The 26,128-nt window shown below is 49.0% G+C and overlaps 1 protein-coding gene across 1 annotated transcript in view; it reads right to left on the reverse strand.

The window, feature by feature from the left end:
* LOC309595993 (gamma-aminobutyric acid receptor subunit alpha-3-like) overlaps positions 1-12,440 on the reverse strand; it is a gene marked incomplete at both ends in the record, with an annotated part of 69,400 nt that extends 56,960 nt beyond the window's left edge. The window contains 3 exon segments of the mRNA XM_082323673.1: positions 3,136-3,264; positions 12,255-12,305; positions 12,307-12,440. Of these exon segments, the coding sequence (XP_082179799.1) occupies positions 3,136-3,264; positions 12,255-12,305; positions 12,307-12,440 (314 nt within the window).
* Between the last annotated feature and the right edge of the window lie 13,688 nt (positions 12,441-26,128).

Raw genomic sequence — 26,128 nt, forward strand, 5'->3', positions numbered from 1 at the left:
CTAACTGCAGATATAAGTGACTGGGGAGCACTGCCCAGATGAAGACCAAAAATGCAGCAAACTAGAGAGACACTGGTGGTGCAAGACGTGGGTGCAATTACCAGGGAGGGCAGCTATGACCCTCTGAACCAGGGTCCCACTGCCCACAGCTGGGGGAAGAGAAGCCCCTACGTTGTTGCCTTCTAACACTTCTGCCCCTTTCCTTCTCCTCCCCAGCCTCATTTTCTCTTGCTCCAGTTGATGTGTGCAGCCACTCGTTTAAGCATGCATCAGGAAGTAATTGGGGAAAAAAAAAATAGAAAGAGGAATATCATTTAAGGAGTTCAAAGCTTAATCCTGCTGCATCCCATCTGGTTAGACCAGTTAGCCCTGACACTACTGGTCCATTTGTAAATACTCTGTGAAGGGTCAGTAGGATGACAAGTAGCAGAGCTGGCTTGGAGTTTTCTATCAAAATGTTCTCCCAGCAGAAAACCCAGCTTCTGTCAGATAAAAGAAGAGCAAAAAGTATTTTCTAGCAAAAAAGGAAAGACTGAGAGCAAGGTATGGGTATTTTTAGAGTCAAGCTGAATCAATACTATTCAGCATGCTATAGGTAATTGAAATATTCCATTTGGGGCAATTTTGACATTAATTTGCATCGGCATCAATGACCAAACACTCCGGGAAATTGCATTCCAAGTGCTTGAGGTTTTCTTCTCCAGGGACTGGATCCCACTTCTCACAAGGCTGCTTGGCCTCTGGTTTTTAGCAAACCAATACCTGTTATCATGGGAGAAGTGGTCAAGCCAGGAAGCTCAGCCTACAAGAGCCCAATGAGGTTAATGAAGTGCTTAAACTGCAGTTCCCAGAGGGTATGGGGAGTGAGGCATAGTTGGGAAAACACCCGTCCCAGCCCTAATGCAATCTGTCAGATCCGAAACATGAAAACACTGCTGATATTATGAACTGCATCACAGCCTTCAAGACTGCCCATTCAAATCCAAACACTGGTTTTGGCTTTTCATCTGGACTTGAAATATTTGAAATAGCTGAACTCCCTGCAGGTAAGTAGAATTTTGAGGAATTTAACAAATGCCTGCTGTAATTAGTGAGGTTCCAATTGCACCAGCTTTTAATAGATGTCATGGTTAAAAGCAATCTGTACCAGTGCCTGCTGATGGGTATATAACCATCTATAACTTATGAATAGCTAGCATGCTCATGAAAGCTCATTCATTAATGTTTTATAAGCTATCTTTAAAAATTACCCGTAATATAAAGAGCGAGAGGACAGATTTTTGTGAAGGAACTCCTGGCGGAGGCTCAGCAGTGATGGGAAAAATGAGTTTACAAATTTCAAAGCCGTTTTACTTAGCCTGACATTTGAGATTTCGACTTCAATGTGAGCAGCGTGGGATTCACTCAGTCGGTGCTGGGGAAAGAGCGGCACAGGCAGGGCGAGGGAAAGGTGCAGGCAGGGGAGCGCCAGCAGCACCTCTGCCTGGCACCTGATTTGGGCTAACTCCCCAGTCCAGCCAAGGTCTGGGCTGGCTCACCTAACCTTAACATAAAGTTAAGCTGCCCTTTAGCAAGGCATAAAACCAGGTCTCATTTATCTCCCTCAAACCCCCAGTGAAGAACTCTAAGGAACTGCAAAGAGGGATGGGGATCATGGTTTTAAAATAATTAAAAGCCTTTAGGCAGGGAAGACAGAGGTTTACAGCAAATTTAATTAGGATAGGCTTGAGGAAAAGTCATTACCTCGCCACCCGTCCCTGTGCACATGCTCTCTGGAGAGCTGGTGCCACGTCAGCACGCTAACCTCCGAACAAGGGTCCCCTCGTACGCAATTTAGGAAACAAATCCTCCTGCGTACCAGAGCGATACCCGCATGGCAGGCAGCGAGGGAGCAGCAGCAGCAGTCAATATGTGATGGGAAGCAAAAGGGCAGTGGTGGGGAAAGCAGAGCCAGGGCTACAGGTGCAGGGGCTGCTGACAGCCAGCATGGCTGGGGAGGGGAAGGCAAGAGGCCAGTGCCCGGGGCTTCCCGTGCCTATGCAGGCAGGCAGGGTCAGGCAGCTGTACATCGGTACGAGGGTCAGCATCTACATGTGAAGGCATGCTCGGGAAGCATTTGCTTATGGAAAGTCAGATCCAAGCAGGTGAAGCGGCGTGGGCAGCACAGGGTAGGAGCGTGCAGCTGAGCAAACAGCAGCATGCAGACGGATGCGTGGGTGAAGTAGGAGTGGCAGCACTGGCATTTTTTCATGCGTGAAAGTCCTTGATCGCTCTGGACTTGTAACTCAGCAGGCAGCATTTCAGTGTCCGTACCTGGCACTCTAAAGGCTTTTCTAAATTTTTTACAGAAGTCATGTATTATTTGCATTTCTCTCCCTCTGCGCAGAGCTCCTCCCTCCCTGCGGTTGGTGGGCTGTGCTGGGGTTGTCTCTGCCTCCCTTCCTCGAAGGGCTCTCCGAGCTCACCAAGCCTCAGCAAGGACTCCAGTGGGCTGCAGAGCTTGTCACGGACTAACAGGCTTTCCTCGTCTCCCGACAGCTCCCAGAAGCTGGGATGGCAAGGCTGGTGGTAGCACTCTCTGTGCCGGGACAGCCGGAGCCTGCACGCACGCCCAGGGACACAAACCCAGGCAGAGGGCGAGCAGCATGCCCAGCCAGGGTTGGCCAGAGCCACCCTGTGCCACAGCAGATCAGGTGTGCTGCTCGTGGGTCGTTATACAATAAACAGCCAAACAGCTGAAGCAGTTTCATTTTCTTTTTTTTAAAAGAGTATTAAAAAATTAAAGGGGGGGAGAGTCTCTCTTCCAGGTTAAAATTAATGCAAGCCAAGTCCTTGCCCAGAGTGAATTGTGTAGAGGCCAAATCTGAAAATGGGTTTTGTTGCAAAAAATGCTGACAACTGTCCTTAGTGAGAGCATCTCAAATAATGTTAATGTAATCCGTCAGCTCAGCCACGAGGGACTGAACAGTCCCCGGTGAAAGGCATGGGGACAGGGGCAAGGGGAGGGTCAAACACAGCAGAGACACTTTTTAGTGCTTTGCCCTGGGCTACTTCATGCAGGTACTGGCCCCAGGGTACTAAGCACAGCAAGAGGACTGTAGCCTTGGCCAACAGCCTCAGCGCTCACCACCTTACCCAGCATCAGCAGGGAGAGCCAAAACCAGGACTAGGACTCCAAGGCTAACGAGAGAGAGCGACCCTGTTCCTGGGAGCCTCAGTGCCATGGCGTCAGCACGTGGTGACCGGCAAGCAAGCCTCCAAAACCTGCCAGGGTGGGCACAGAGGGGAAGGAGAGAAGGGAAAAGAGATTTTATTTACTAGGAGGAAAGCAATCTGTTTAGTTCAGTTTTTTCCCAGCAGTTCATCCATGTTAGCCAGCAGTCAGTATTTCTGGGGTCCTGTATTTGAAGTCCCAGAGATCCCATCAGGGACCAAAGGCAGCAGCATCCCCTGCAGCATTGCTGGCCCTGGGGAAGTCACAGCATGGGGTCAGAGCCAAGTGTGTACATACACATACAAACTCTCAACCCATCTTCACAGCACAGATATCCAGCAGCTCTCCGGGTGCCTCAACACCTGGCAGCAAGTGCATAGCTCCATTTCCAAAATGACCACACCGGTGGTTCTTCCCCCCATCACTTCCTCCACTTCCTCCTCCTCCTCACCCTGTACTCTCAGTCACTGCCCTCCCCTGGCAGCAGTTCCCAGCTCCTCCCACTACCTGTGCTGCCTTGGGGACACCCACACAGCAGAACCACTTGCAGAGTCTCAAAATGCATTTTTTCCAAACTTCTTTTTCTGAACAGTTAGGCCCTCATTTAATTCTGGTAATGACACTGCCAGAAATTATTAAGTTTGGACACTGAGGCCCAAGGTAGTGGGAGTGTTCAACTGTACTGCACTTAGTGTGCTTAGATTTTTCATTAATGCTCAGTTTTACTTTTATTGTGATGTTATTGCACATTTAACTGCCTTCCCCTTTTATGTTTCTCATTATGTTGATGCACCTTGGAACAGCACTGCCAAGCAACAGCCTGTATAAATACAGCTTGTCGTGACGTCTCCCCAACACGACACCTCATGTCTGGCACACACGGGATTCAGTCCAGCAGAGGCTCAGCACCGCAGCAGCCAGAGACAACTGGCCAGTGTGAGTCCCCAAAGCTGTAAGTAAAGGCTCACTTCAATCACAGGCTGCAGAAACCAGGGCAAGGTGTTGTTGCCAGCCAAATCTGACCTCTTGCACCAACATTGCAGAGCCTCAGGCAGCTCCTTCCAGCAACGAAGGAGATGCTGGACTGAAAGCCAAGCCCCACCACCTGAGCGGCATTTCTCAGCTAGAAGGGCGTGCCCCAGGCTGAAGGGGGCAGGTGAGCTATGCAAGTCTTCCTCCCCATTACACACTTAAAATCCTTGCAAATATCAGTACATGGATTAATTTTGTGCATGTGAGCATTTGCTGGTGTGCTTGGGCCTTCTTTAATCCTAGGGAAGCACAGCCTTCACACCAAAGGAGCACATGCTTACCAGAGGCTGCAGGAGCCTTCTGGCATGGGCACACCTACACCTCTGGTGAGACAAGCCCTGAGTCAGGATGGCTCCTCTGCCTCCTGCCACCCTCCAGCTGAGAAGAGACATGCAGTCTTGGAAATTCAAATTCAAGTATTTGCTGATGAAGCACAAATTAAGAGGCTGAACATCTGTTCTGTGGGAAATTCCAACAGTTAGGGGAGACTCGTTCCAAATCACAACAAGGACAGCTAAAATGTTGAGGTTTCTTACAAGGCAAATTCAAAACTCCTTCAATTAGCAGCTCCTCAACAGATTTCCTTTCAACTTTTCCCTTTCGTTTCACTGAAACTTGCATATTATACAACAGGATTTAATTGATTTTTTTCCCTAAGGCAATTTCAAACACTGGCCAAAAGCAAAAAAAAAAAAAAAGATTGCTGGTTTCCCTCTCCCCTCCCCACACCACCATTGAAAAATTTAATTGAAATCAACACTTTCCCACTCAACTGCTGATTTCAATAAATGGTTTGTTTTGGCAGAATTTGCACTGCCAGCAGTTTTTGACCAGTGATATCCACACAAACGGGGACCCTTTGGTTTTGCAGCAAGTGCCTCCTGGCTCTGCAGGAACCGTTCTGACTCCTTTAGAACATTTTGGACCATCTTTATTAGATTTGGTGAGACTATGGGCTGGGGAGATCATTCACCAAAAGTGGGACAGAGCAGCTAAAGAAAAGAGGACCAGAAAATGAGGCAGCAAGGTAATTCAGACAGAGATAGGGTCAGGAACAGTGACAAAAGCCGGAAGCATTTATACCTTCCATGTGGGTATGTAGAAGACATGCCTGTCTTTGCCAAGAGGCTCTAAACAACCGCATTTCCACCAAACTTTGTTCATACAGTTTTCCTTCAATATTATATGGAGATGAAGGGCTAATTTTCTACTTTGGATAGTTCTGTTGAGGAAGGTGCTAGCCAAGGATAACAAGGCTGCTTGAATAAAGTTAAATACGTACTTAAGTCCCATTTTAAGCATCGGAACCAGTTCTATATACCTGCACCAGGAGAAAAATCCGTTTTCACTACTTGCCCAAGTGATTACTTTGCCAGCCACAGCTCAGTTTGCTGGCACAGAGAATGCCCCCAAAATGTGGTGCGAGAGTACATGGATGGCTGGTTTGCTATGGCTGCACTTATGGACTCGGGAAAGACAACACAGCATGGAAAATAGCTTGGCACTGTTTTCTACCACTTTCCTTGGTTCTTGTATTGTATTTTTCCTGGGGAGCTGATAGAAGAGGCTGCCTGGCATTTTCCTTGTTCCTTGTCTCCTTTACACTTAGAGATGGATTGAGAAGCAGACCCAGTCCTGAGGACTGCAGTTGACATTCCCAACTAACACAGGGGCTTTAACTGTCGGTGATGAACCCTGGTAGCCTTGTGACATTGAGCCAGGGCTGGCCAGGCAGTGCTGGAGGCCCAGCAGGAGGAACAACCCCTATTCGGTGCTGGTGCTCATCACCCTACTGCTGGGCAGGAAACATGTCTCTGGAGGATGAAAGGAGGCTTTTGCAGAGGGGGAAGTTCCACCCTTCATACAGTTTAAGGGATCTTCCAAAGCTCCCCGTAACCAGAGCCTAGTGTGGCCCATGGCACAACAGCTCTCGGCATCAGTTCTCCTCTTTTCTGGGGCTCTTGCTAGTCCAGGCCCAGCACCAACCACAGGGACACACAAAATCTCAGCCTGTGCAAGTGCTTTATGAGCCCAATAGCTACTGGCCACACAGCCTCTCTAATAACAAGGTTTCTGGCTTGGCAGGTTTGTAAAACCAGTCCTGGTTTCAACAGCCCAGTAACTGAGCTCCTCAGATTTTAGCCCAAAAGAGTTGCGCTTGGAGAGGACTGCCTGCCCCATAGCAGTTACTGCTCACGGCAGAGGAAGGGGTCCCTCGGTGTGCAGCACCATCTTGAGCAAAGGAAAGGAATGGAAACACCCACAAGTGTGCCTCAGGAAAAGTAACACTGGGGATCCTCCAGCCTGAACTGGTGCTGTCCTTGCAGAAGGTGCTTAAACAAAACACTATTCAGCTGTCACTTCCCACTCAGGAAGACTCTGAAAGAGTCAATGTCTTGATCTGAATACCTGCAGGGATCCCTGATCCTCTGGGAAGGGGAAAGAGGATGCAGGCGATGTGCATTTAACTGCACATAACTGAGTGAGGGTTTAGGAATGTTAATTAGATGGTAACAGTCTCAAAAAGAAAAAAAAAATCTCTTAGTAGGTCTCACTGAAAGGAAACTGCATGAAGAAAAAAGCAGAATGTAAAGATTTCTAAGCTCAGAAAAGACTGGTACAACTCCTTAGACCGACCCCTCTTTCACATAAGTTAAAGAACACCACCCTATAGCTTCTGGTTCTCGTCTGTGCCTATGCAAGATGGAGCCTATAGGGATGGTACGTGTTCAAAGCAGCTCTGCACTTCCTTCCTCCATCTGTCCATTGCTCATTTCTTAATGGCACAGTTAGCAAATGCATTCATCACTAATTCTGCAGTTGCTGGTAACCTCCACAGCTGAATCAAATGCAGATTTTCTAAGGAGCCCTTCTAACACTTTGCAGCTGGAATTCAGCAATACTTGAAGTTTACAATTCTGTGCATTCTGGATTTTGGCAGGTCTCTTTATAACCACATACCTAGAGGCATCATAAACATACCCACTCCTCTCCAACACACGCATTCTGTCCAATCTCCAGAGCATCATAGCATAACAACACTCCTGAGAAATACAGCCTTCCTGTTGGATGTGCAGTTTTGGAACAAGGAACTGGAAAAGCTTCCTTCTCCCCAAGACAGCAACATCCTCCAGCCCCTGCTCCTACTGAGGTGGGCTTGGGAACCAAGAAAAGTGCTGGTACCTTCCAGAGCAGCAAGGTACCCTAGTAACTATGTTAACATTGGGTATCTCCTGACTTGGCATACTGAGCCTGATGTTTTCAGAAATCCTTATTCTAGAAACCATTAAGTATTCTGAAATGCCTTCCTAGGAAAGAGTGATTAGCCCAGGCTTACTGCTGACAAGGGAAAGACAGATAGAGCTCCGGAGGTGGAGACTGAAAGGTAACACTTGCAAAAAAATCCAGGAGAACAGCCCAGAGAGGGGGAGACTGCAAGCGTCAGAAAGGGAATGAAGACAGAAGAGGCCCATAAACCCACCTGGGTACATTTGTGAGAGTCACATCAGTATCTCTCCCAAATTACTGCCTCCTTGGAACACGCGCAGCCAAGGGAACAATCTGATTCACTTAGTAATAGTCTCATCATGCAGGTGGCATTCATGAAGCAGCCCAAAGAACACACTTGCCCCATCACTGCACTCAGAGATGCTGTGTACCTGTAGTATACTTTGGTCAGCGCGCCCACACGCCATGCACCTACACCAGGGGCATCAGCTGAAGGAGTGCTGGGCACTTACAGCTCTCACTCAGCCCACAGCCCCTGGGACCTGCCGCTGCTCCACATCTTTGCCAAGTCAGGTATCTCAGGGAGGGATGTGCAATGAGGAGCTGATGCTGGAAAGCCAGCTGGAAAACAGACTGGGAAGTAGAGGCAGCCTCAGTCCAAAAGCCCAGGTACAAGAACTTCCATGCAGGGAGAAGAGGGTGATCTAGACCTGGTGGATGCCAAGCACATCCACCCACCTGCACAGTAACACAGCCAAGCACAACACGATAGGTGACCTCACAACACCTGCATATTTACCCCCAAAGTCAGGTGCACTCGTATAGCACAAGAAGCTCCTTAAAGCTCTCCCTCATTGCACTGAAGCCTCTGCAAAACAGGTCCCGGGCATCAGGAGAGGTCCTTCGACACCTCTCAAGGATTCCAAAATTGTCCAAACTGCATGGGCTGTACTCTGCCCAACGGTCCCCGATCCTCCGTGAGCACACCAGCCTTGTGGCGATCACTGCTATGCCGCTTTTAGCATTTTTTTGGGTAAAACTCCAAGCTCTCTCTGCAGAGACGGGCAGCCAGAAAGCGCTCAGTGCAGCAGCAGCAGCAATAAATGCTGGCGATGCACATGCTGCCCTGTGTCCCTGTTGAGGAGGTTTTGCTTCAGTTCTCAATCACTTCAGCTAAAAAGGAGGGTCCCTTGGAATAAAACTATCTTTTTATTTGAGAGCAGGGGCGGCAATGAGCAGACATAGTTCATCTGGAAGCCTGTAAATGATGGAATAAGACACTGTGGTGTTTCACAAGACCCTTGTCCTACTGGTTGTTTGCATCCCTTTGTTCTGAAATGAGCTAACTGGGATGCACGCGTAGACTGCACAACGCAGGCAGAGACACCCAAGCCAGTGCGTACTGGAAGCAGTCCAGCCCTGCCAGCATCGTGCTCTACCTGCACCAGCCAGCGCAGGGGGAAGGCTCGGTTTGTTAGGCTGGACCAAGGGGAGTGCTCTGCTTCCATCATCTCAAATAGTCCGGATTTCTCCGAATTGCCTCTCAGTTTAGCGCTGCTTTGTGCCGTACAGATGCTGCTGAAAGCCAGAAGCTACAACAGCGTTTTATAGGAATCGGAGAACAAGAAACAGGCAGCAGTACCTCTGCCTACCTGAATCAAACTTGCTGTTTACCATCTACTTAGAGAAACAGCACTGGCTCACAGCAAGAGGCACATGGCAGAGGAACCACACAGTCTTCGACTCACAAGCATGAAAATGTTTGTGCTTGCCTACCCGACAGGCACACCTTGATTCATCCCCACAAATGCACGCACTGCACAAGCCATAAACAACCTTCCCATGAATCTGCTATACACATAAGGTACGAGGCATATGTGATGGTTACCAAATGCGTTGTCTGCAGCTCTGCAAGAGATGCCAGCAGAAGAGGACTCTTGGAACCAGAGGCACAAGGCAAAGAAATTAAAGGTTCAGATCAACATGGAAATCTTGGGAGCAAGCCTTAAAGTGGATCTCTTCTGTAGAAAGCTGGTAACAGAGAAACAAGCGCTGTGCCCAACTCCCAATCCAGCTTTAATTTTTCAAAACGAGAAACTGCTTGACAGTTTTTCCTCATCAAAACAAAATTAATCCCAGTATTGCATCTCTCTACTCAAAAACACATCCAGAGGGACTGTAGAGTGATTCACACCCACAACAGCTACAGGAAACCGTTTGCACTCAAAGTGTAACAAGCCAACACTGATTCACCCACATAATTACAGGCAGACACTGATTCACAGCTACTGCAACTGCAGACAGACTGACTCACAATCAAAGCAACTGCAGACAGACTCAGGCTCATAAGCACAACTGGAAATACAACCGTGCTGACAATACCCACAGTCTGCAATCATATGTACACACAAATCCTTGGAAAACTAGCTAGCACCCTAACCAGTGCAAACACGGCTAGCCAAGCCCTGTGCTTTTTGCTGGTGCTGTTGACCTTCACCCCACAGCCATCTTTCCTGCACCGATGGAACAATATCCACACCTCAGCAATTGTTCCTTCCCTGACAGTCCTTGCACTTGCCAAGCACGAGGCTGTCAAAGCCTGAACCCAGGAGCAGAGTCATATGATGCATATGCAGACACAGGATGCATACAGGCACAGTAAGTGTATATGGTGCAAGACATCAAGGTACACCCACTCTGATAGCATGTATCGGTGCACTGACTGCGCTGACTTAGTGTTTCCAGAATATAAGTAAATGCAAGCAAGTATAATACATTTAGCCCACAGGCAAAGGAGATGGCAAAAGACTCACCACTAGGCAAACACTTGAAAGGCAAGATTATTTACTACACGCTCTGGCTGGGTATGTAATTATGTCAGTGTTCAGCCTGGGTATTGTGCTACTTTTTGTAAACAGTTGGCAGGAATACTCCTACTGAGATGAGGGGCTGGGCTGCTTCTTCAGTGTTGAGAGGAGCAGGCTGAAGAGGACAAGGTCTACTCAGAGAAAAAGAAACTGAGGTGAAAGAACAGATTAAGCAGGAAAAGACGAAGGAGAAGCCGAGAATGAAGTGGGACAGGAGGCAGTCTACAGATGAAGAAAGGGGAAAGGAGAAAGAACAGAAGGAAGAAAGCTGCATGATGCAGACTTGTGATAAGAAGCTCCAGAAGCAAGGAAAAGCAGCAGCCTCCCAGTGCTGAGCGTGTCTCGCAGTGGTGCAGAGAATGCATCTGTGCATACCCACGCACGGAGCTCTGCTGTGCGCTGCGAACCAGGAGGAGATTGCAGGGGAAAGGATGCAGCCTCCAGCCAAGCATGTGCCATGGGGCCCAGGTGCACCCGCAACCCCTCCAGCTGCTCAGAGCTCTCTTGGAGAAGAGCAGGAGTGTCAGGCTCACGCACTCCTGCCTGTGTGCATGTGTGTGCGCGTGCTGCAGGGCACTCAGCCACCACAGGCACAGGCTGAAGGGCAGGCCAGCAAACTCCACCAGAACAGCATCACCTCAAAACAGCCTGAAATCCTTTATCCTCCAGGGTAAAGAGACAGACTACAGAAAGAAGAGGACTTGCCTGAACGACACATAGCATCTTCTAGTTCTAGCCTGGACCTGCCTGACCACCTGTTATTTTTCTTCTTCACACTTCCCACAGGAAGCTAAGAGGACCAGGAGGTGAGGGAGCAAACCGGCTCTGCTGCTGCTGCCAGAACAACTCAGGTGAGCAGCCATTCAGAGCTGCTCTTGCTGGCTAGCCCACAACAGCAGGAGTCTCACCAGAGGGTCCCAGTTCTCCGTTTCTGTCTGAGGACGCTGCTGCGTTTGCAGCCAGCCAGCAGCAGATTCAGGGGAGAGACTACGGATGCAACTGGCCAGGGAAATGAACTATTTGTTCAATTATACTTCCCTTGTCCAGACGAAAATTGTTCTGGCAGAAGGCAGAGTGAGGAACAATAGATAAGTGTTGCAGTGGGGACTGCCTAACGCTTAATTGCATTATGCTACTCCTTTTTAATGATCCATATCTCAGTCCTAGTAACTCTGGGGGAAGGAGGAGAGATCTGGAGCTCTTTTCCCTTTTCTCCCATACCAGCCTCAGAGACCACAGCCCCCAAAACTCCTTTCCCTCCCCCCCTTCCTCCCCACCCCAACACAGCATCAGTGCCCATTAGGCCTGGCTGCAGGATTCAGGGGGAAATTTGACTTTGCTTTACTACACCGTTCTCCCCGCTCAGCCCTCCCCCTGCATTCACCGTCCGGCTCTAGGAACGGCGCTCAGTATTGTCCTCGTCCAGACATTTTCCATCGCAGCCGCTTACACCTCTCCCCGCTCTAAAGCCGGCAGTGCCAGGCGGGCGGGCTGGAGCCCCGGGGGTTCCCAGCGGGGAGGGGGGACCCCGGCACGGGTCGGGCGGCCGCTCTGCTCCGGAGCAACACGCTCCGGAGTTGCTGCGGGAGCAGAGATGCTCCGACCCCGCGGCCGCGCTCCCGAGCCCCCCTGCCCGGGGGATGCGAGCAGGGCAGAGCCCCCCCTTCCCCCGCGGGGCCGCTGCTCCCCCTATTGTTCACCGGCCCGTAGACAATAGCCGGGGGGGCGGCGCTGCACTCGGGAACCCCACTCCCGGCCGGGGGGTCCGCACTGCCCCCCGCGCCCCCCCGTCCCCAGCCCCCGGCGGGGCGGCTATTTGCCAGTCGCCGCAGCCGCCGGGGAGGCGCGGAGCGGAGAGAGGAGACCCGGGGGGAGCAGGGACGCGAACCGCCGGCGCGCCCGCACGCACTCACCGCCGCGCCGGCTGCCCCAGCGGGGGGCAGCCGGAGCCCGCTCCGCTCCGCACCGCTCCGCCGGGCTGCGCGCCCCCGAGCCCGCCCCCGAGCCCGCCGTGCCGCCCGGCCGGGGCTGCCAGCCGCCGCCTGCGCGCTCCTCCGGCCGCGGCGAGGGAGGGAGAGAGGGAGGGAAGGAAGCAGCATCCCCCCGCCTTCCTCCTCCTCCTCCCCGCGCCCCGGAGGAGGGTTTACCCACCCGCTTTGTGCGGAGCTGCCCTCCCCACAGCGCGGGCGGCGGGGACGGGGCGCTGCCGCCCTCCTTGTCCCGGGTTGGGGCCACCACCCCCAGCGATGCCCCAGGGCCCTCCACCAAACCCCGGCCTCACAGCACCGCGGCAGCCCCCGCCATCCTTTCCGCGCAGGAGAACGAGCAGAGCAAGGCTGGCTGCTCCCAACGTCTACCTGTTGAAGGGGGGAGCTCCCCAAGGCGCTGGTGCGCTGCAAGGAGGTGGCCAGCACCCCAAGGGGTGCGCTGCGCCCCAGCTCCTGCCAAGCTGCCTCCTTGCTGCAAGGCCTGGCCGAATCCCGTAGCTGCCGGCGGGGCAGGGAAGTTTGGCCCGCAACTTGCAATTGCCGAGGTGTATATCGCAATAAAATGGCACGCAGAAGAAAACAAATGCGGAGAAGGGGGGAGGAGGAGGAGAGGTTAAAACACAGCAAGGAGTAGGCAGTGAAAAAAGGACAGATTCAGCGTGGCAGTGCGGGGATCCCAGAGGAAGGGCAATGCAAGATGTGCTGGACAGAGCTGGCTGGGCTTTGGAGGTTTTGCGGAGCCACACGACAGTGAAGCTGGGAAGGCGAAAGCTGACAGTAAGGCGCACTCAAAATATATTGTCCCTGCAGAGCTCTCCTTGTTAAACACGCACTGCAAGACTCAGCCGCAGCTGTGACTCCAAGGTACATAACCATCCCTCTGTCACTAAGGATGCGGGATGAGGTAAAGGACCCTAACTGCAGGCATTACTGACCACCCCAAAATTCCTCTAAAATACTCTTGATTTTGAATACTTAAAATAATATGCAAACATACTTCAGGGCAAGGGCCCTCAGGGCATGAGTGATGAAATCCAGTTTAACTGTCAGTTCTCTGCATTTTGATATCAGAAAATGACCCAGTTCTTGCTTCCAGGAGAAAGTTAGGGGCAATCGCTGTTCTACCTTACCCCTACAGACCACAGCCACCCTGACTTTGGTGAGATAGGAGCATTCATCATGACTTGTTTCTGGACAGTAGGAAGAGAACATAGGCTCTCTTTCAAAGCAAAATTTCAGCTCCCTATGATCTGACCATGGTCTTTACTAAACCAGGTATCCAGACTTCTATCTATTAGGAGCAGTTCAAATGCCAGCAGAGTTCTGCTTTCCTCTCCTGGATAGGGGCCATAGGCAAGACTTGATGAGCCTCACAAGACCTGAAGATGAACATCTTGAGCAAAAACTGATCTTAGTCCAACACAGTGCCCCCACAATCAAATCTGACACCTCTCAGACCAGAGGAGGAAGAGTCCTTAGTGTTACTGCAACACTTGGCTCTCTTACAGGAATTTTGTGGCTACCACAAACCATATGTAATCAAGATAAGTTTCTCCAGCCCTCAACACCACATCCAGCCCTCACCAATTGAGATTAAATATTCACAGGACAATTTTGAAGCATCATCAACCAGGCCTTCAAGTTATTATTTTCTGGTCTCTGAAAGATATTTTGCCTGAGCTTCAGGGACCTTACTTTTGAGATCTCATGTGGACAGCTAACATTTTAATTGTCCTTAGACTGCTCATACATGAATGACAGGAACCAGTACGTGGTGTGGAGCTGTTTTCATTTTAAAAAGTCTGTTTCTGCGTTGAATTCCTCCTGCCATAATCTAAAGCATCACTCGAGAGCTGTGTGTGCATGCCAGCAGAGGAGCTTTTTTGCTGGTCTCCACAACTGGGGCAAATCATAGGATCACAGGAAAATTCACACTGGAAGAGATTTCAGGACGTCATCTAGTCCAACCTCCTACTCAAAGCACGGTCAGCTAAGGAAGAACCCCGTGATCAGCACAAGTTGGCCATACTTATTCACGCTGAATTTCTGTTTACATCTAAGTTTCCTCCAAGGCACATCTTCCGTTCCTGATTTATATGCTTGTGAACACAAGAGCGTTGGCAAGGGAAAAGGGAAGAGCTCAGGGCAGAGTCCCAAGGCACAGCCATTCACTTGGGTAAAAGCCCCAAGGATCTGGTCCACCATCTTCCCACTGGAAGGTGACACTCCATTGGAGAATATCACCAAGGTGACCATGCCCAGAGGTGGGACTAGACACAGGACCCGGCTAACTCAAGAACGTTGGTTGCCTGGAGGCTGAGAGCAGAAGAGGCCCTAATACTTGTTCTTCCTCCTTTCCAAACTGACTCAGCTGCTGGCATGAACTGCCTTGGATATGATAACAGGCATGAAACAGAATCAGCAAGACAAGCACATCCGGAGACAGAAATGACTCAGGATTTCAAATGGCTCATATTGAGGAACATTCCAAGATTTATAGATTTAAGTAGTGCTAACAATAGTCACAGGCAACGGAAAGCATGCTTCTCTTGAGGCCTGTTCATCCATGAGCAACAGCCATACAGACCTCCCGAGGAGCAACATATCTCACTCCACTTTGAGATTCCTTCTCCAAAGACTGCCTCCTCTGCTCAGAGATCTCCTCTGACACTGCCAGCAGCCTGAAATAGTCTTGGGCACAAGGCCTTTTACTGGAAAAGTTTTTCCAAGAACCTAAAAATCAAACGAAATCCCTTTCCTTGTAGCCACACCACACACCAAGTTCTCCTTACAAAGGTGGGGGAAGTCACCATAATTGGGGTCAGACAGAAAAGAAAGTACAAGGTAAGAAATTACAAGGGTGTAGTCACACAAACAGTGAGTTGCTAAGAGCAAAGCAAGAGATACAGCACCTAAAAAGCACCCTAAATGAGGTTGTCAGTGGACATGCACATTGCAACCCTTTCCGCCCCTCCAGATGTGCTGATCCACACCTTATCAGCTCATGCAAATCCTCGGCAGAACAGGCACTTGTGCACCAGCGCAAGGCCTGCTTCTAGCTACCAAACAGCAGTAATCAAAATCTCCACCAGTCAAATCCTTCTTGGATTATAGAGGCCACACCAGACAGACTCCAAAGATTTGCATGATCTGTGCCCCTTATGTTTTGGCTGCAACAATAAGGGCTGGCTGGTTCACCCCACCAGCTAGGCCTGCAGAGACATCAAGGCAGGCCCTGTTAATGACGGAGGCAGTGGAACTCCTCCTTCATCCCAGCCAGCGCCGAAAGCCAACTGACCCGTAAGGGAGGGGAGTACTCCTACCATCTGGCTAGTGCACAATGACAGATTTGACACAAGGGCTATTCAGCAGTAGCACAGGATGGCTTTGAACAACAGGGGATGCTGTCAGGGGGGAGAGGCTTTGGCAAGGGAAGAAGGCATTAGCTAGCTCAAGAAGTCCAGCTTTAGACAACCTTTTCTTTGGGGGTAGGGGTAGTGTTATCAATAGTTGGCATTAGCTAGCTGGAATTGTCTTGATCTCTGCTCTGTTCAGAAAGAAAGGTAACTGTCCACTGAGAGCATCAGTCTCTGTGGATACATCCATCAATTTAGGAGGCATAAAAACATCTTGTGAAACCTGTAAGCAATTATCTTTTAATGCATCAGTCCATCATAAGGCTTTTTATTTCCTTCTTAAAATACATAACTTCCCTCCCCCCCAGTCCGCTCTCCTTTACCTGCTGGAACACCTACCTGAACTCTGGCACACTCCAGGAGGAGATGGCTTTGAGGCAAAACCCTTCTTATGGTGACCAAGGTTAAAATATGGCTGTCGCCATATTACTGAAGAGTAATCTCTCAAAATGGAAGTACAGTGGCCTAGGAATATCTTGCTAATAATTAGCTAAGCCCTTCCCTCCCATCACCCTGCTCAACTAGGCAGAATAAAAGTAATAAAAGTATGCTTAGTTTTAGGCCCATGCTACAGTGCCCTTGAACTGAATAGGATTGCAGACTTAACCCCTACTATAGCAAAGCAGGAGGGTCCTTTCTGAAGGTGCAGGCTGGAGCAAGAGCTTAGGGATGTGCAGCACAGCTCCAGTACACCTACCTCTTTGGAGGCAGGTCCATGCCATCCCCATTCATCCCACCCAACATCCATACTCGGCATCCAAGGGAGCTGGTTGCAGTTATGTTGCAATGGCTGGGATGGAGGACTGAGCCAGGGAACAGGTGAACTTCCCCAGTGTTGAAAGGCAGAAGGGCAGCGTGCTGAGGGAGACATGGCCCGGTAACACACAGCTCCCCAGAGGCACTGGGTGGTGCAGAACTGCTCCGAGGCTGAAGGCTCATCAGCACAGGGAGGGCACTGCAGTTTGAAAGGTCCTGACCGTCTTGTGTGCAGGCACCCACCTTGGCATGGAACAGGTCCTGTTTTCCCCACACATAAGCTAACCCTGAGCACAGTAGCGTCCTTTGCATCAGTCGTGTGTGAGATGGCCTCTGCAAGCTGACATCCACATCCGCTTTGAGGCCCTCTCATGCTGCTGGGGGAAGCAGCCAGCCCACAGTCACTAAGCAGACAGGTGGTTGATGCAGGCAGGAGACAAGAACAAAAGATACTCTGGCTGCATAGGGGTCCAGCCCCTTCCCTGAAAGCTGCTGGTCCCACTCACTGCCAAGGAGCGCCATGCTGACACCCCCCTCCCAAAGAGCTGGGAGAAGGGGGATCTCTTCCCCCAACACCTCTTCCTCTCTCAAAGCACCCAGGGCCATCTCAACAGCCCTACAGACCCAGCTCCTGCCCCACTCTCCTGGTTCTACCCTGTTCTCACTCTCCATCCCCATCAGGCCAGCTGCCCCTTCTCCCCATCCACCCGCTCCTTGCAACTGTAGCAGCATCAGAGCTGGCTGCTGCCTGGTGCTTTATTAGCCCATCTCCATGGCAACTCGCCTGCAGCTTAACTCAGAGAGACCCCTGTCTCGCCTTGGCCGTAAATCAGCCACCCGCCTGCATCCTCGGTCCGAGACGGGGGTCACGGCTCATCCTGCATGCTGCTGGGATCCTTGCTGCCACCGTCTCAGCGTCCCTGCTGGGGCTGTCCCATGCAGGCAGCAGGCATGGCAGAGCTGCTGTTTGCCCTCTGTGGCACCATGTTTGTATCCCTCAAGCAAAGTCTAATAGTCATCCAAAGAAAGAGTATCGAAAAGCTAGTGGTTTTCCCAGTTTGCAGGCAAACTGGAGCGACCCATACAAACCAGCAATGAGCTGGTGCTCTTCCTCCTTTGAGCAGGGAGCAGAGTCCTGGGCCAGCCCCCAGCAAACAGGCATAGCACTGGGCTGAGGCAGAAAACAGCATCTCCTTCACCTGTGGTAAGGTAGCCCCCTCCCCTCCTTGTCCATGGTGAAGTCCTCAAAGCCTGCCAGGAGGGAACAAGGAGCCACCTAAAATGCTGTGCTGTCCCTGGTATCCAGAAACAGCTCAAGAGCAACCTTTCCGCTAGCACAGTTCAAAGGCAAGGCTCCCCTTCAAAGTATTGTCTCATCAGGACTGTCTTTTGGGCACTACCTTACCAGTAAACCCACTGGCTCACATGTGGGTGAGTTCTCTCACATGTGCTGGTGAGTTAAAAGTAGGTAACTGGTAAGAATCTGCTGGTCCCCACAAAAGCAGACTTTCCCACACACTTTTTCCCTGTGGCACTGAGAAGGGGCTGCAGGACACCCTCTCAAACACATAGCAAAAAAAAAAAAAAAAAAGCATTCTTGCTGCTGAAACTCTCCACCTCTAAACCTTAGACTTAGAAAATGGAAAGAGCTTTTTCTTTGTATCCCACATGTTATGCAGTTTGTCACTTCATCCATACATTTCAAGCACCTGATAATGTTGGGGCTAAATCTTGGCAACACAAATGCAAAGGTGGCTCCCACCACCAGAAGTTTAGTCTACCGAAGCCTGGCAAAGTAAGCGAGAAAGGAAGCATCATCTTTAGAAGCTGTTGGGGCATTTCAGGGCTATGCTGGTGGGAAGAGGAAGGTGATGGGCTAAGGCAGAGTCATCAAATGGCTCACTTGAGGTCACAGACACCATCCACGACAAAACAGACTGGTCTAATGTGCACTAGTGGAAAAGATTATAATTTTTCCTCACCTTTCCACATTCCCTGAGAGGTACTGATCTATATATATAATCCCAAGGGATGCTTGAGGCACAATGCAGTGTTTCTATAGAAGATCACATAATTCTTGCTGCTTTAGATAAGGGCTCCAGTATATCTGGGGTTTTACCCATAGCTTAGACATGCCCAAGGAAATCCAGAAGTGGGCATTGGGATAGCTATATATCTTCATTTTACATAGATGCTCAGCATGTATACCCATACAACAAATCAAAGAGCTAAAAAATCCTTCTTACAGGACACTGCAGAGCTTGGCATCTGTGTCTTGGCAGATCCTGGCAAAGCAAAGAGCTGGAGCCTTGTTTCTGTGACAAAACATGTCCATCCAAATCTCCAGAAGCCAGGTCCAACTACATGGAGAAGTAGCTCTTTTAGCAGGGATAGCTGTCTCGAATTTCAAAAACTATATGCTGGCAGTGGAACAAATTCATAAAAGCTAATGGGCCTGAAAGAGACTGTATTTGTCCTGCAGTTCCTTGGCAAGGGCAAAAATGAACCTGGAGAGAAAGACCTGTTCACATACTCTTTCTTTTCTCTTCTGCAGTTACAATAGCAGCATCAGTTAAAAAATCCCCCTGTGGAGTCATAAGGTTTTAGTTGCCTCAGCATTTCTATTTCTAACATTGCGCATGCTTGACAAGTCCAAATATGCTTAAGCAATTTAGGTACCTAATGCTCATCTAAATCAAGTGCTTAGGGAGGCTGGCTTTAAGAGTCCTGCTTGTTTGCTTTCCAGGGTCATTCTGTGTTTGTCTCTGCAACCACAAAGCTGTGAACTCATTTTTTGTTTCAAAAGGAAGTAGAGAATGGCATGAAGCCAAAACCTGGAACTTGAAACAGGGCCAAATATGAGGAGGCTCACACTAAAAATTGCAGGAGTTGACACCACTAGTGGAAGTGTTTGGAAAATGCCCTATGTTCATATTACATGGAATATGTTATTTCCAGGTCTTGCCTCCCCTCCAAATACCTTCCTCAGCTTTCTGTCAACTCAGAGGAGACCCTGGTCTCATCATAGCTTGATGAGCTCAGTTTACAGCTGCACACCAAACAGCAGTGAGCCTCCTGGAACAAAGATGTTACTGAGCTTCAGGTGCAAAGGCCATTAGGAGAATAAATCCCAAGGGAAGTATGAAGCCTGGTGCACTCAGGACCGTACTACATCTGGAGATTGACTGTACTTTCATCAAAACAGCAATTTTAGGATCCTCTCCATCAAGCAGAATAGTTAGCCATGCAATATGGTTGTAGATAGAGCTTGTCAGCAGGAGAGCAGAAGTTTCCTAAAGACTTCAGCTGAACCTGCTACTTTAACAAGAGCTCTAAATGTCGCCACATTGCCTGTGCTATGGTCCCTGAAAGGATTAATATCTTGTCATGTTTGGTAAACTTTGCAAGGACCACAGGAAGCTGATGGACAGGCAACTGCCTAGCACTGAGTGGATCGCATCAGCTCTAATTAGCTGAAACAAAACAGCAGAGACCCAGGTAATAAGAGCTCTTCATGATATTAAGGTGAGTGGTGGCTGCGGGAGGCAGGACACTCCAACTGCTGGCTCCTGGAGGCATCCGCATGGGAAGCTGAGGCTGAGCCAGGAGCTCAGTAGTTAATGAAAGAAGGAACCAGTCAGAAATGGTTCATGTGTTAGCCTTGTCCTGGCATGTGGTGAAGCACAAAAACCGGGGCAGTTCAGAGCCCAAGGGCTGTCTCCCTATCACTCACACAGCTTCTCATGCATACACCATGTGCACAGCTGATGGCAGCTGGAAGCATGCTGGAGGACTGGCTTATCCATCAGTCCAGGTCCCCTTCATCCCTAACTTTATTAGGATTGATGGTGACCTCCACTCTCAGGAACACCTTCAGACATGTGCATTGGAAACCACTACACCACTACACTAGTTGCCTGCCAGAATTGGGCCAACACTGAGGCAGACAGACATTAGGCTATGGGTCCCAGGGCAGACAGCTGGGACTCCTTCCTGGCACAGTGCTCTGGAGAATCCAGCTGTAGTTGTGACTACAAATGTACCACCAATAGTCAATTCTCTCCCAGGGCCTGTCTGCTTCAGGAGGGTTTTTTAGTGTAAACAGATCAGAGACAAGCAGCAAGAGAAGTTGTGCATTTGATGATAGGAACGCACACGGCAGAGCAAAGCAGCTAGGCACGGGAGGAAGAGCCACAGGGCACAGAGACAGGCAGATGTTCAGCTGCTGCTGTCAGCTCTCTGGCAATGGGATATAGAGCCTCTGGAAATGCAGTTAGCCTCAGCCAAATAGGAAAACACAGGCCCAGGGAATCAAAGGACAGTCAAGATGAGAAAAGAGATTCTGTAACTGCCCCCAAACCAGCAATACTCGTAACAGGCCAAGTTGCATGACCCAGAACAGCCCTACACAGAGGGAAGCCCTGAGTCTGGTTGGACTGTGATGAGCATCACTGCTTCCACTCAGCCCCATATCCCAAAGCACACCAGCCTCCAATACTGGGAAATTTGAAACAGCAACTTTTCCTAAGTCTTCTCCCTCCCACACCAGCTGAAAACAGTCAGAACAAGACAGTCCTACAATGGCTTGGTCAAACACCTACGAAAGATTCAGGTTAGTTATTTCCTTCACATGCCTACGTAGTCCCAGGTCCTGGGCTATTCAGATGACTCCAAAGCACCAGCCAGTCTGAGCCAGGGTCCTGGCTCTGAGTTACCCCCAGTGCTGATACACTTCACCTGCAGAGCTGAACTTGGGCCCCAGCTGTTAGAGGGCACCAGCTGCAGCACCTGAGCGTTAAACTTTGCAGGATTTACCAGAGCAAGCTTTACTTTATTCCAACTGATAGGAAGGGAGAGGGTAATAATTAGCAGGATCCATTCTGCTTTTCCCAGTCCAGCCAGCCCCACCATTAGGGAGGAGAGCTCCTCCTGTCTGGGAGCCACTGCACACGCCACCCTCTTGATTTGTAATTAGTGGAATAAGAATGCTCAGTGAGCTGGGAAATCTGTCTGAGTAAATGACATCCTCATGTGCTTTCTAATCCAAGGAAGGCAGCCTCTCACTTCACTGCTAATGGGCTGCAGTGGGGAGGCACCAAAATTTCTGCTGTGGACCCACATGCACCCAGGAACACTTCTTTAGCTAATTCTCTCTAGGATCCATGCCAGCAACCCCAGCCAGTCACCTGGGAGAACCTGCTAGGTCCTGCCAAGGGTTTGTGTCAGTTATTAAACTGCCTCAGCCTCACAGCACTTGCTCCCTCCTCAAGGCATCAGGAGCATATAATGTTTAAGGAATAGTCCAGGCAGAAAGGACTCTTGGGTCAAGGAATATGGGAGCTACAGAAAGCCCAGAGGCAGGTTCAAGGACAGCTCCAGTGCTATTTCCATGGACAGGACTTAAGAAGTGAAAGAACAGAGGTTACAAGTCAAGACAGAAGCTGCACAGCAACCTAGCAAATCACACACTGGAATATTAACTAAAATAACCCTCTGTCTCATCTCTTTTAAATTCAGATGCACAGGGGAATCCATCAAGGTAATTTATGGTGTGTAGCTGCTGATATGCCAATCAAAGGAAGCCCAGAGTAACAAGTATGTTAAAAGAGACCTCATTGATCATTATCTCCACAAACACAGGCTTAATTCCTTCAATCCCAGTTAATCAGGCTACTTTGTTACATTTCTTATACAAAAGGGTAAGCGATCAGTGGGAAGCATTAGGCATTAGATATGCAACCCCCAGATAGCTTCCCTTGTCTGGAGGGAGGCTGTGGAGGTGGTGTTTAGTAGGGCACATGTTCTGGAGCAAATCTGAAAGGTCCCCAGCCAGAGGTTTTCAATAGGGCATATTTTTTCTTTCATAAGTGGAAATTTCTCCACATACAAAACCCCAAGATTTTGATGAAAACCTGACAATTTGCAGATGCAGAGGTGATAATTAGGAAGGCAGAAAGAAAAAAAAGAGCTTTGCTCAATTGCAGGACCCCACAATCAGCTTTCACAGAGGGAGCAGGCTCACAGGTTTTGCCAGGAGCAGCAGAGCGGACTTTGCTCTGTGGATTGCAGATCTGGAGCCATCCAAGGTGCCAGGAGCTGCGGCAGAAAAAGTACCACTACAGCAGCTTCTCTTTCCACCTTCTGTTTCACAGCACAAGCAGAGGTCTCTCTTCCTAGGTCTGATATATTTTTGTTCGTACTTGAAAAGAAAGCCATTCTGACCAAATTAGTAGGGACCTTTTTGCATGGACTGATGTGCTATTGCATTATTGTAAGCTGTAACATCATGGCAAATTGAAAAGTGTTGAGAGAGAAGGAGGTAATGCACAGATCAGGACTAGATCTGGTTTTATTAAATATAAATAATTACCGATCTGGAAGAGGGAATAAGCAGCACATTAATTAAGTTTGAAGAGGATCTGAAACAGAGGAGCTGCCAATAACAAAACTGAAAAAAATGTATAAAGAAGAGGAAAAAAAAAATCAGGTAGGAAGAAAGTGGAACCCATCAGCAAATAAAAAGGCACCAAAAAGAGGCTGGGGGGAGAGGAGGAGGTTCAACCCTACCTCACCCCAATAGCCACAGAAGTCCCTTGCTTATCTCTACCTTTTTTCACAAAGCCAAAGCAGCCGTCAGGCAGAAAGGGCTTTGGCACACCATTGTAGGAAGACAAGTCCTCTCAAGTTTTTTACTTCAGCACTATTAGGAGGGAATGACGGAAGATTTGTTCCCAGATAAGATGGGAAACTTTCGCCCACTTTTAGCAAAGGGCCATTTTGGGAACCTGCAAAGATTCATCCAAATTCAAATCTCTTGCTGTAGGGCATGGCAATAAAGCACAGCATGGCAGCCTTGCACACAGACCAACACTAGACACTTGCAAAACTTCACCTCTTCCTAAGGATGAAAACGTGGAGCTTTGGGGTTTTTTTGTGTGGGTTTCTTTGAGAAGTTCAAAAGCTACAAAAAGCTTTTAGTGAAGCAGTCTTCAGATGCCAAGGAAGCCAGGGAGTGGCATGCTGCAGAAAAGCTTTTGCTGAGCAGCAGGATAATTGGATGAAGCTGCAACCTCTCCAGGACAGAGATATACTCAGAGAGGCCAAGTGACTACCCTCAGAGAGGCACAGACACATACCCCTCTATTAAGTTGCAAAACAAAAGAGCAAACTCCCTTTCCCTGCCCTGACAGTGGCAGCGTTTCCAGCTTTGCTATGGCTGTCTAAAAGTTGCTACACATTATAAACTACTTTAATGCAGATTACTTTGTTGAAGATTATATTTACATCAAAAGATGATGTTTCAGCTGGCCTGCCCTGGAATTGCTAACAGAATGACATCACTACTAATTAATCAGCCTCTGTCCTGGGCATTTCTCAAATCCCCTGAATTCAAAGCACAGCCATTAGTCACATATTCCAGCAGGAACTGCCACCTTCCTTTTCCATTCCTCTCCCATTTCTTTCTCTCACACATGCTCTGTAGCTGTGTTGCTGAGCCAACCTGAGCATCTATCCACAAGCAAAATGATCACATGGTATTGCTTAAAGTCCATATTTGCCTTGCTCATCGTCATCCCTGACAGAGTGTTGGCCAACATCAGTATTAACAGAAGCAGAAATGCAAAAGACAAAGAAACAAATATTTCCCATGTTGCTGCAGAGAGCTGGACTCCACTCAGCCCGCAAGCAACCTTTCTGAATGCCCTTCAAAAAGCAGGGGCATAAGCACATACTGAACATGCACAGTAGGAATTTCAGATTAAAAAGGACAGAAGGGAGTTCAGTGGCTGACAGCTCTACCTGTCAAGTCAGGGATGTTGGGACTGGCTGGGGAGGTAGGAACATCTGAGACAAGGCCACATTGGTCAAATGCTGGGCTGAAGACATAGGACCCTGGACCATAAACAGCAGCCAAAGCATGTGGGGAGGGAACCAAAGTCCATAAACACCGCAATGGCCACAAGTGCCCACTGCCAACAGTCTGTGAAGCCTCTCCAGAAGCAATACCCACAAGGCTGTAGAGTCAAGCACTCAAATCAGAAGTGCCAGAATTCAGAGCAGCCCTGATGCCCTTACATACAGATATAAAAGTAGCAAATTATGATACTGTTTAATTATATAACCCTATTACTTCACTACAGGACCTCCAGCTCTTTCAGCCAGCCAGATGCATCTATCCCAGACTGAATTAGCACAATGAAGTAGCAGCAGTTCCTGTTTACAGGGAACTGCTATTTGTTGCAGATAATGAGGGACAAATAGCAGATAGCCATAAAGCTGCAGAAAGATAGAGGATGCTCATCTTGTGAAGGCACACAGTGGGAGCAGGTGCTGCCTCTGGCTCTTACAGAGTACCAACAGAACCACTCAAACCCAAGTTTCCATAGGGAACCACTTACTTTGGTTCCGAGAGGTATATGAGATCTCTTGGGTCTGCCTTACAGATGTGCCAGGCACCCACTACTGTTACTCAGGAGAAGCTGCACTGCAGAGAGCCCTCTGGGTTTAAGTATTCCAAAATCACGACCCTAGATATCTTCAGCTTGACAGCCAAAAGCATTCGCTGCTTTTCTGCTTTAAGCTCTGCATGTCAATTCTCACAAATTTAAAGAGAGGATAAAAATAACCTGTCTTCCAGTAGTGGTGGTGTGAAATTAAATTCATTACCATATGTGAAGCAGTCTGATACAATAGTGATGAGTACTACCATGCAGCAAAGAAGCAGATCCTACAATAAGCAAAAGAAAAAACCTAAGAGCCACATTGAATGCAAGCACTGGGTATCCTGTGCACTCAATGAGGCAGAGGTGCTTCAGAGAAGATCCATGGGGGTCAGGTAATTGGGCTATATTGATGCAAATGCACAGCATGGGGTGGGGTAAGGTAAAAGAGGCAGATTCGATTTTCATCTCCCAACTCCTGAACATCAAGCTTCACTGCCTGAACATTTCAGTAACATCAGCATACATAGTACAGAGAAGCTTGGTAAAGAGTAGAAAGTTAAAAATGAAGCTAGGAAAAAAAAAAACCAAAACCAACCAAACAAAAAACAAGAGAAAAAGTTGGGCCAAAAAGACTAATGTAATCAAGGTAGAGAATACCAGGTTTGCAAAAAAAGCTTGGCTGCTTACAAGGAAGCTCAACTTCTTGAAAAGGGAGCCAGAACTTAATTTACTCTAAAAACAATATCTATGAAAGAAAAGATATATAGATTGTAGAGGTCAGGGGAAAGGGAAGGTGGGCAAGTAGAAAGGTTTGCGTCTCTTGGTGGGAAGGCATACATGTGAAAGCAGGGCTATCAGAGTGACTCCAGGCATCCTAAAAGCCATGCAAAGCACACTTAGCAAGCACTGCTAACCCCTCCTATGATTGCAACACCCATGAGGTCTCACCACAGACTCTGAGGAGTAATTTTCAGCTGTCTGATGCCTTTGCTTGGCTTGCATTTTGCTGCTGTGGTTGAGCCTCACAGATCAGCAGCCAGCTGTCCTTGGCCTCCAGCCCACAGCAAACACATCTGGAACAGTTGCAGATGGCAAACTGCTGTTGGCCAAGAAAGGATTCATCATGTGGATTTACTTTACTGCCTTCCATGTGATGTTTTTTACTGGAAGTGTAAGACAGCCA

The sequence above is a fragment of the Platalea leucorodia genome (assembly GCF_965183815.1).
Source record: "Platalea leucorodia genome assembly, chromosome: 10".
NCBI classification, from domain to species: Eukaryota; Metazoa; Chordata; class Aves; order Pelecaniformes; family Threskiornithidae; genus Platalea; species Platalea leucorodia.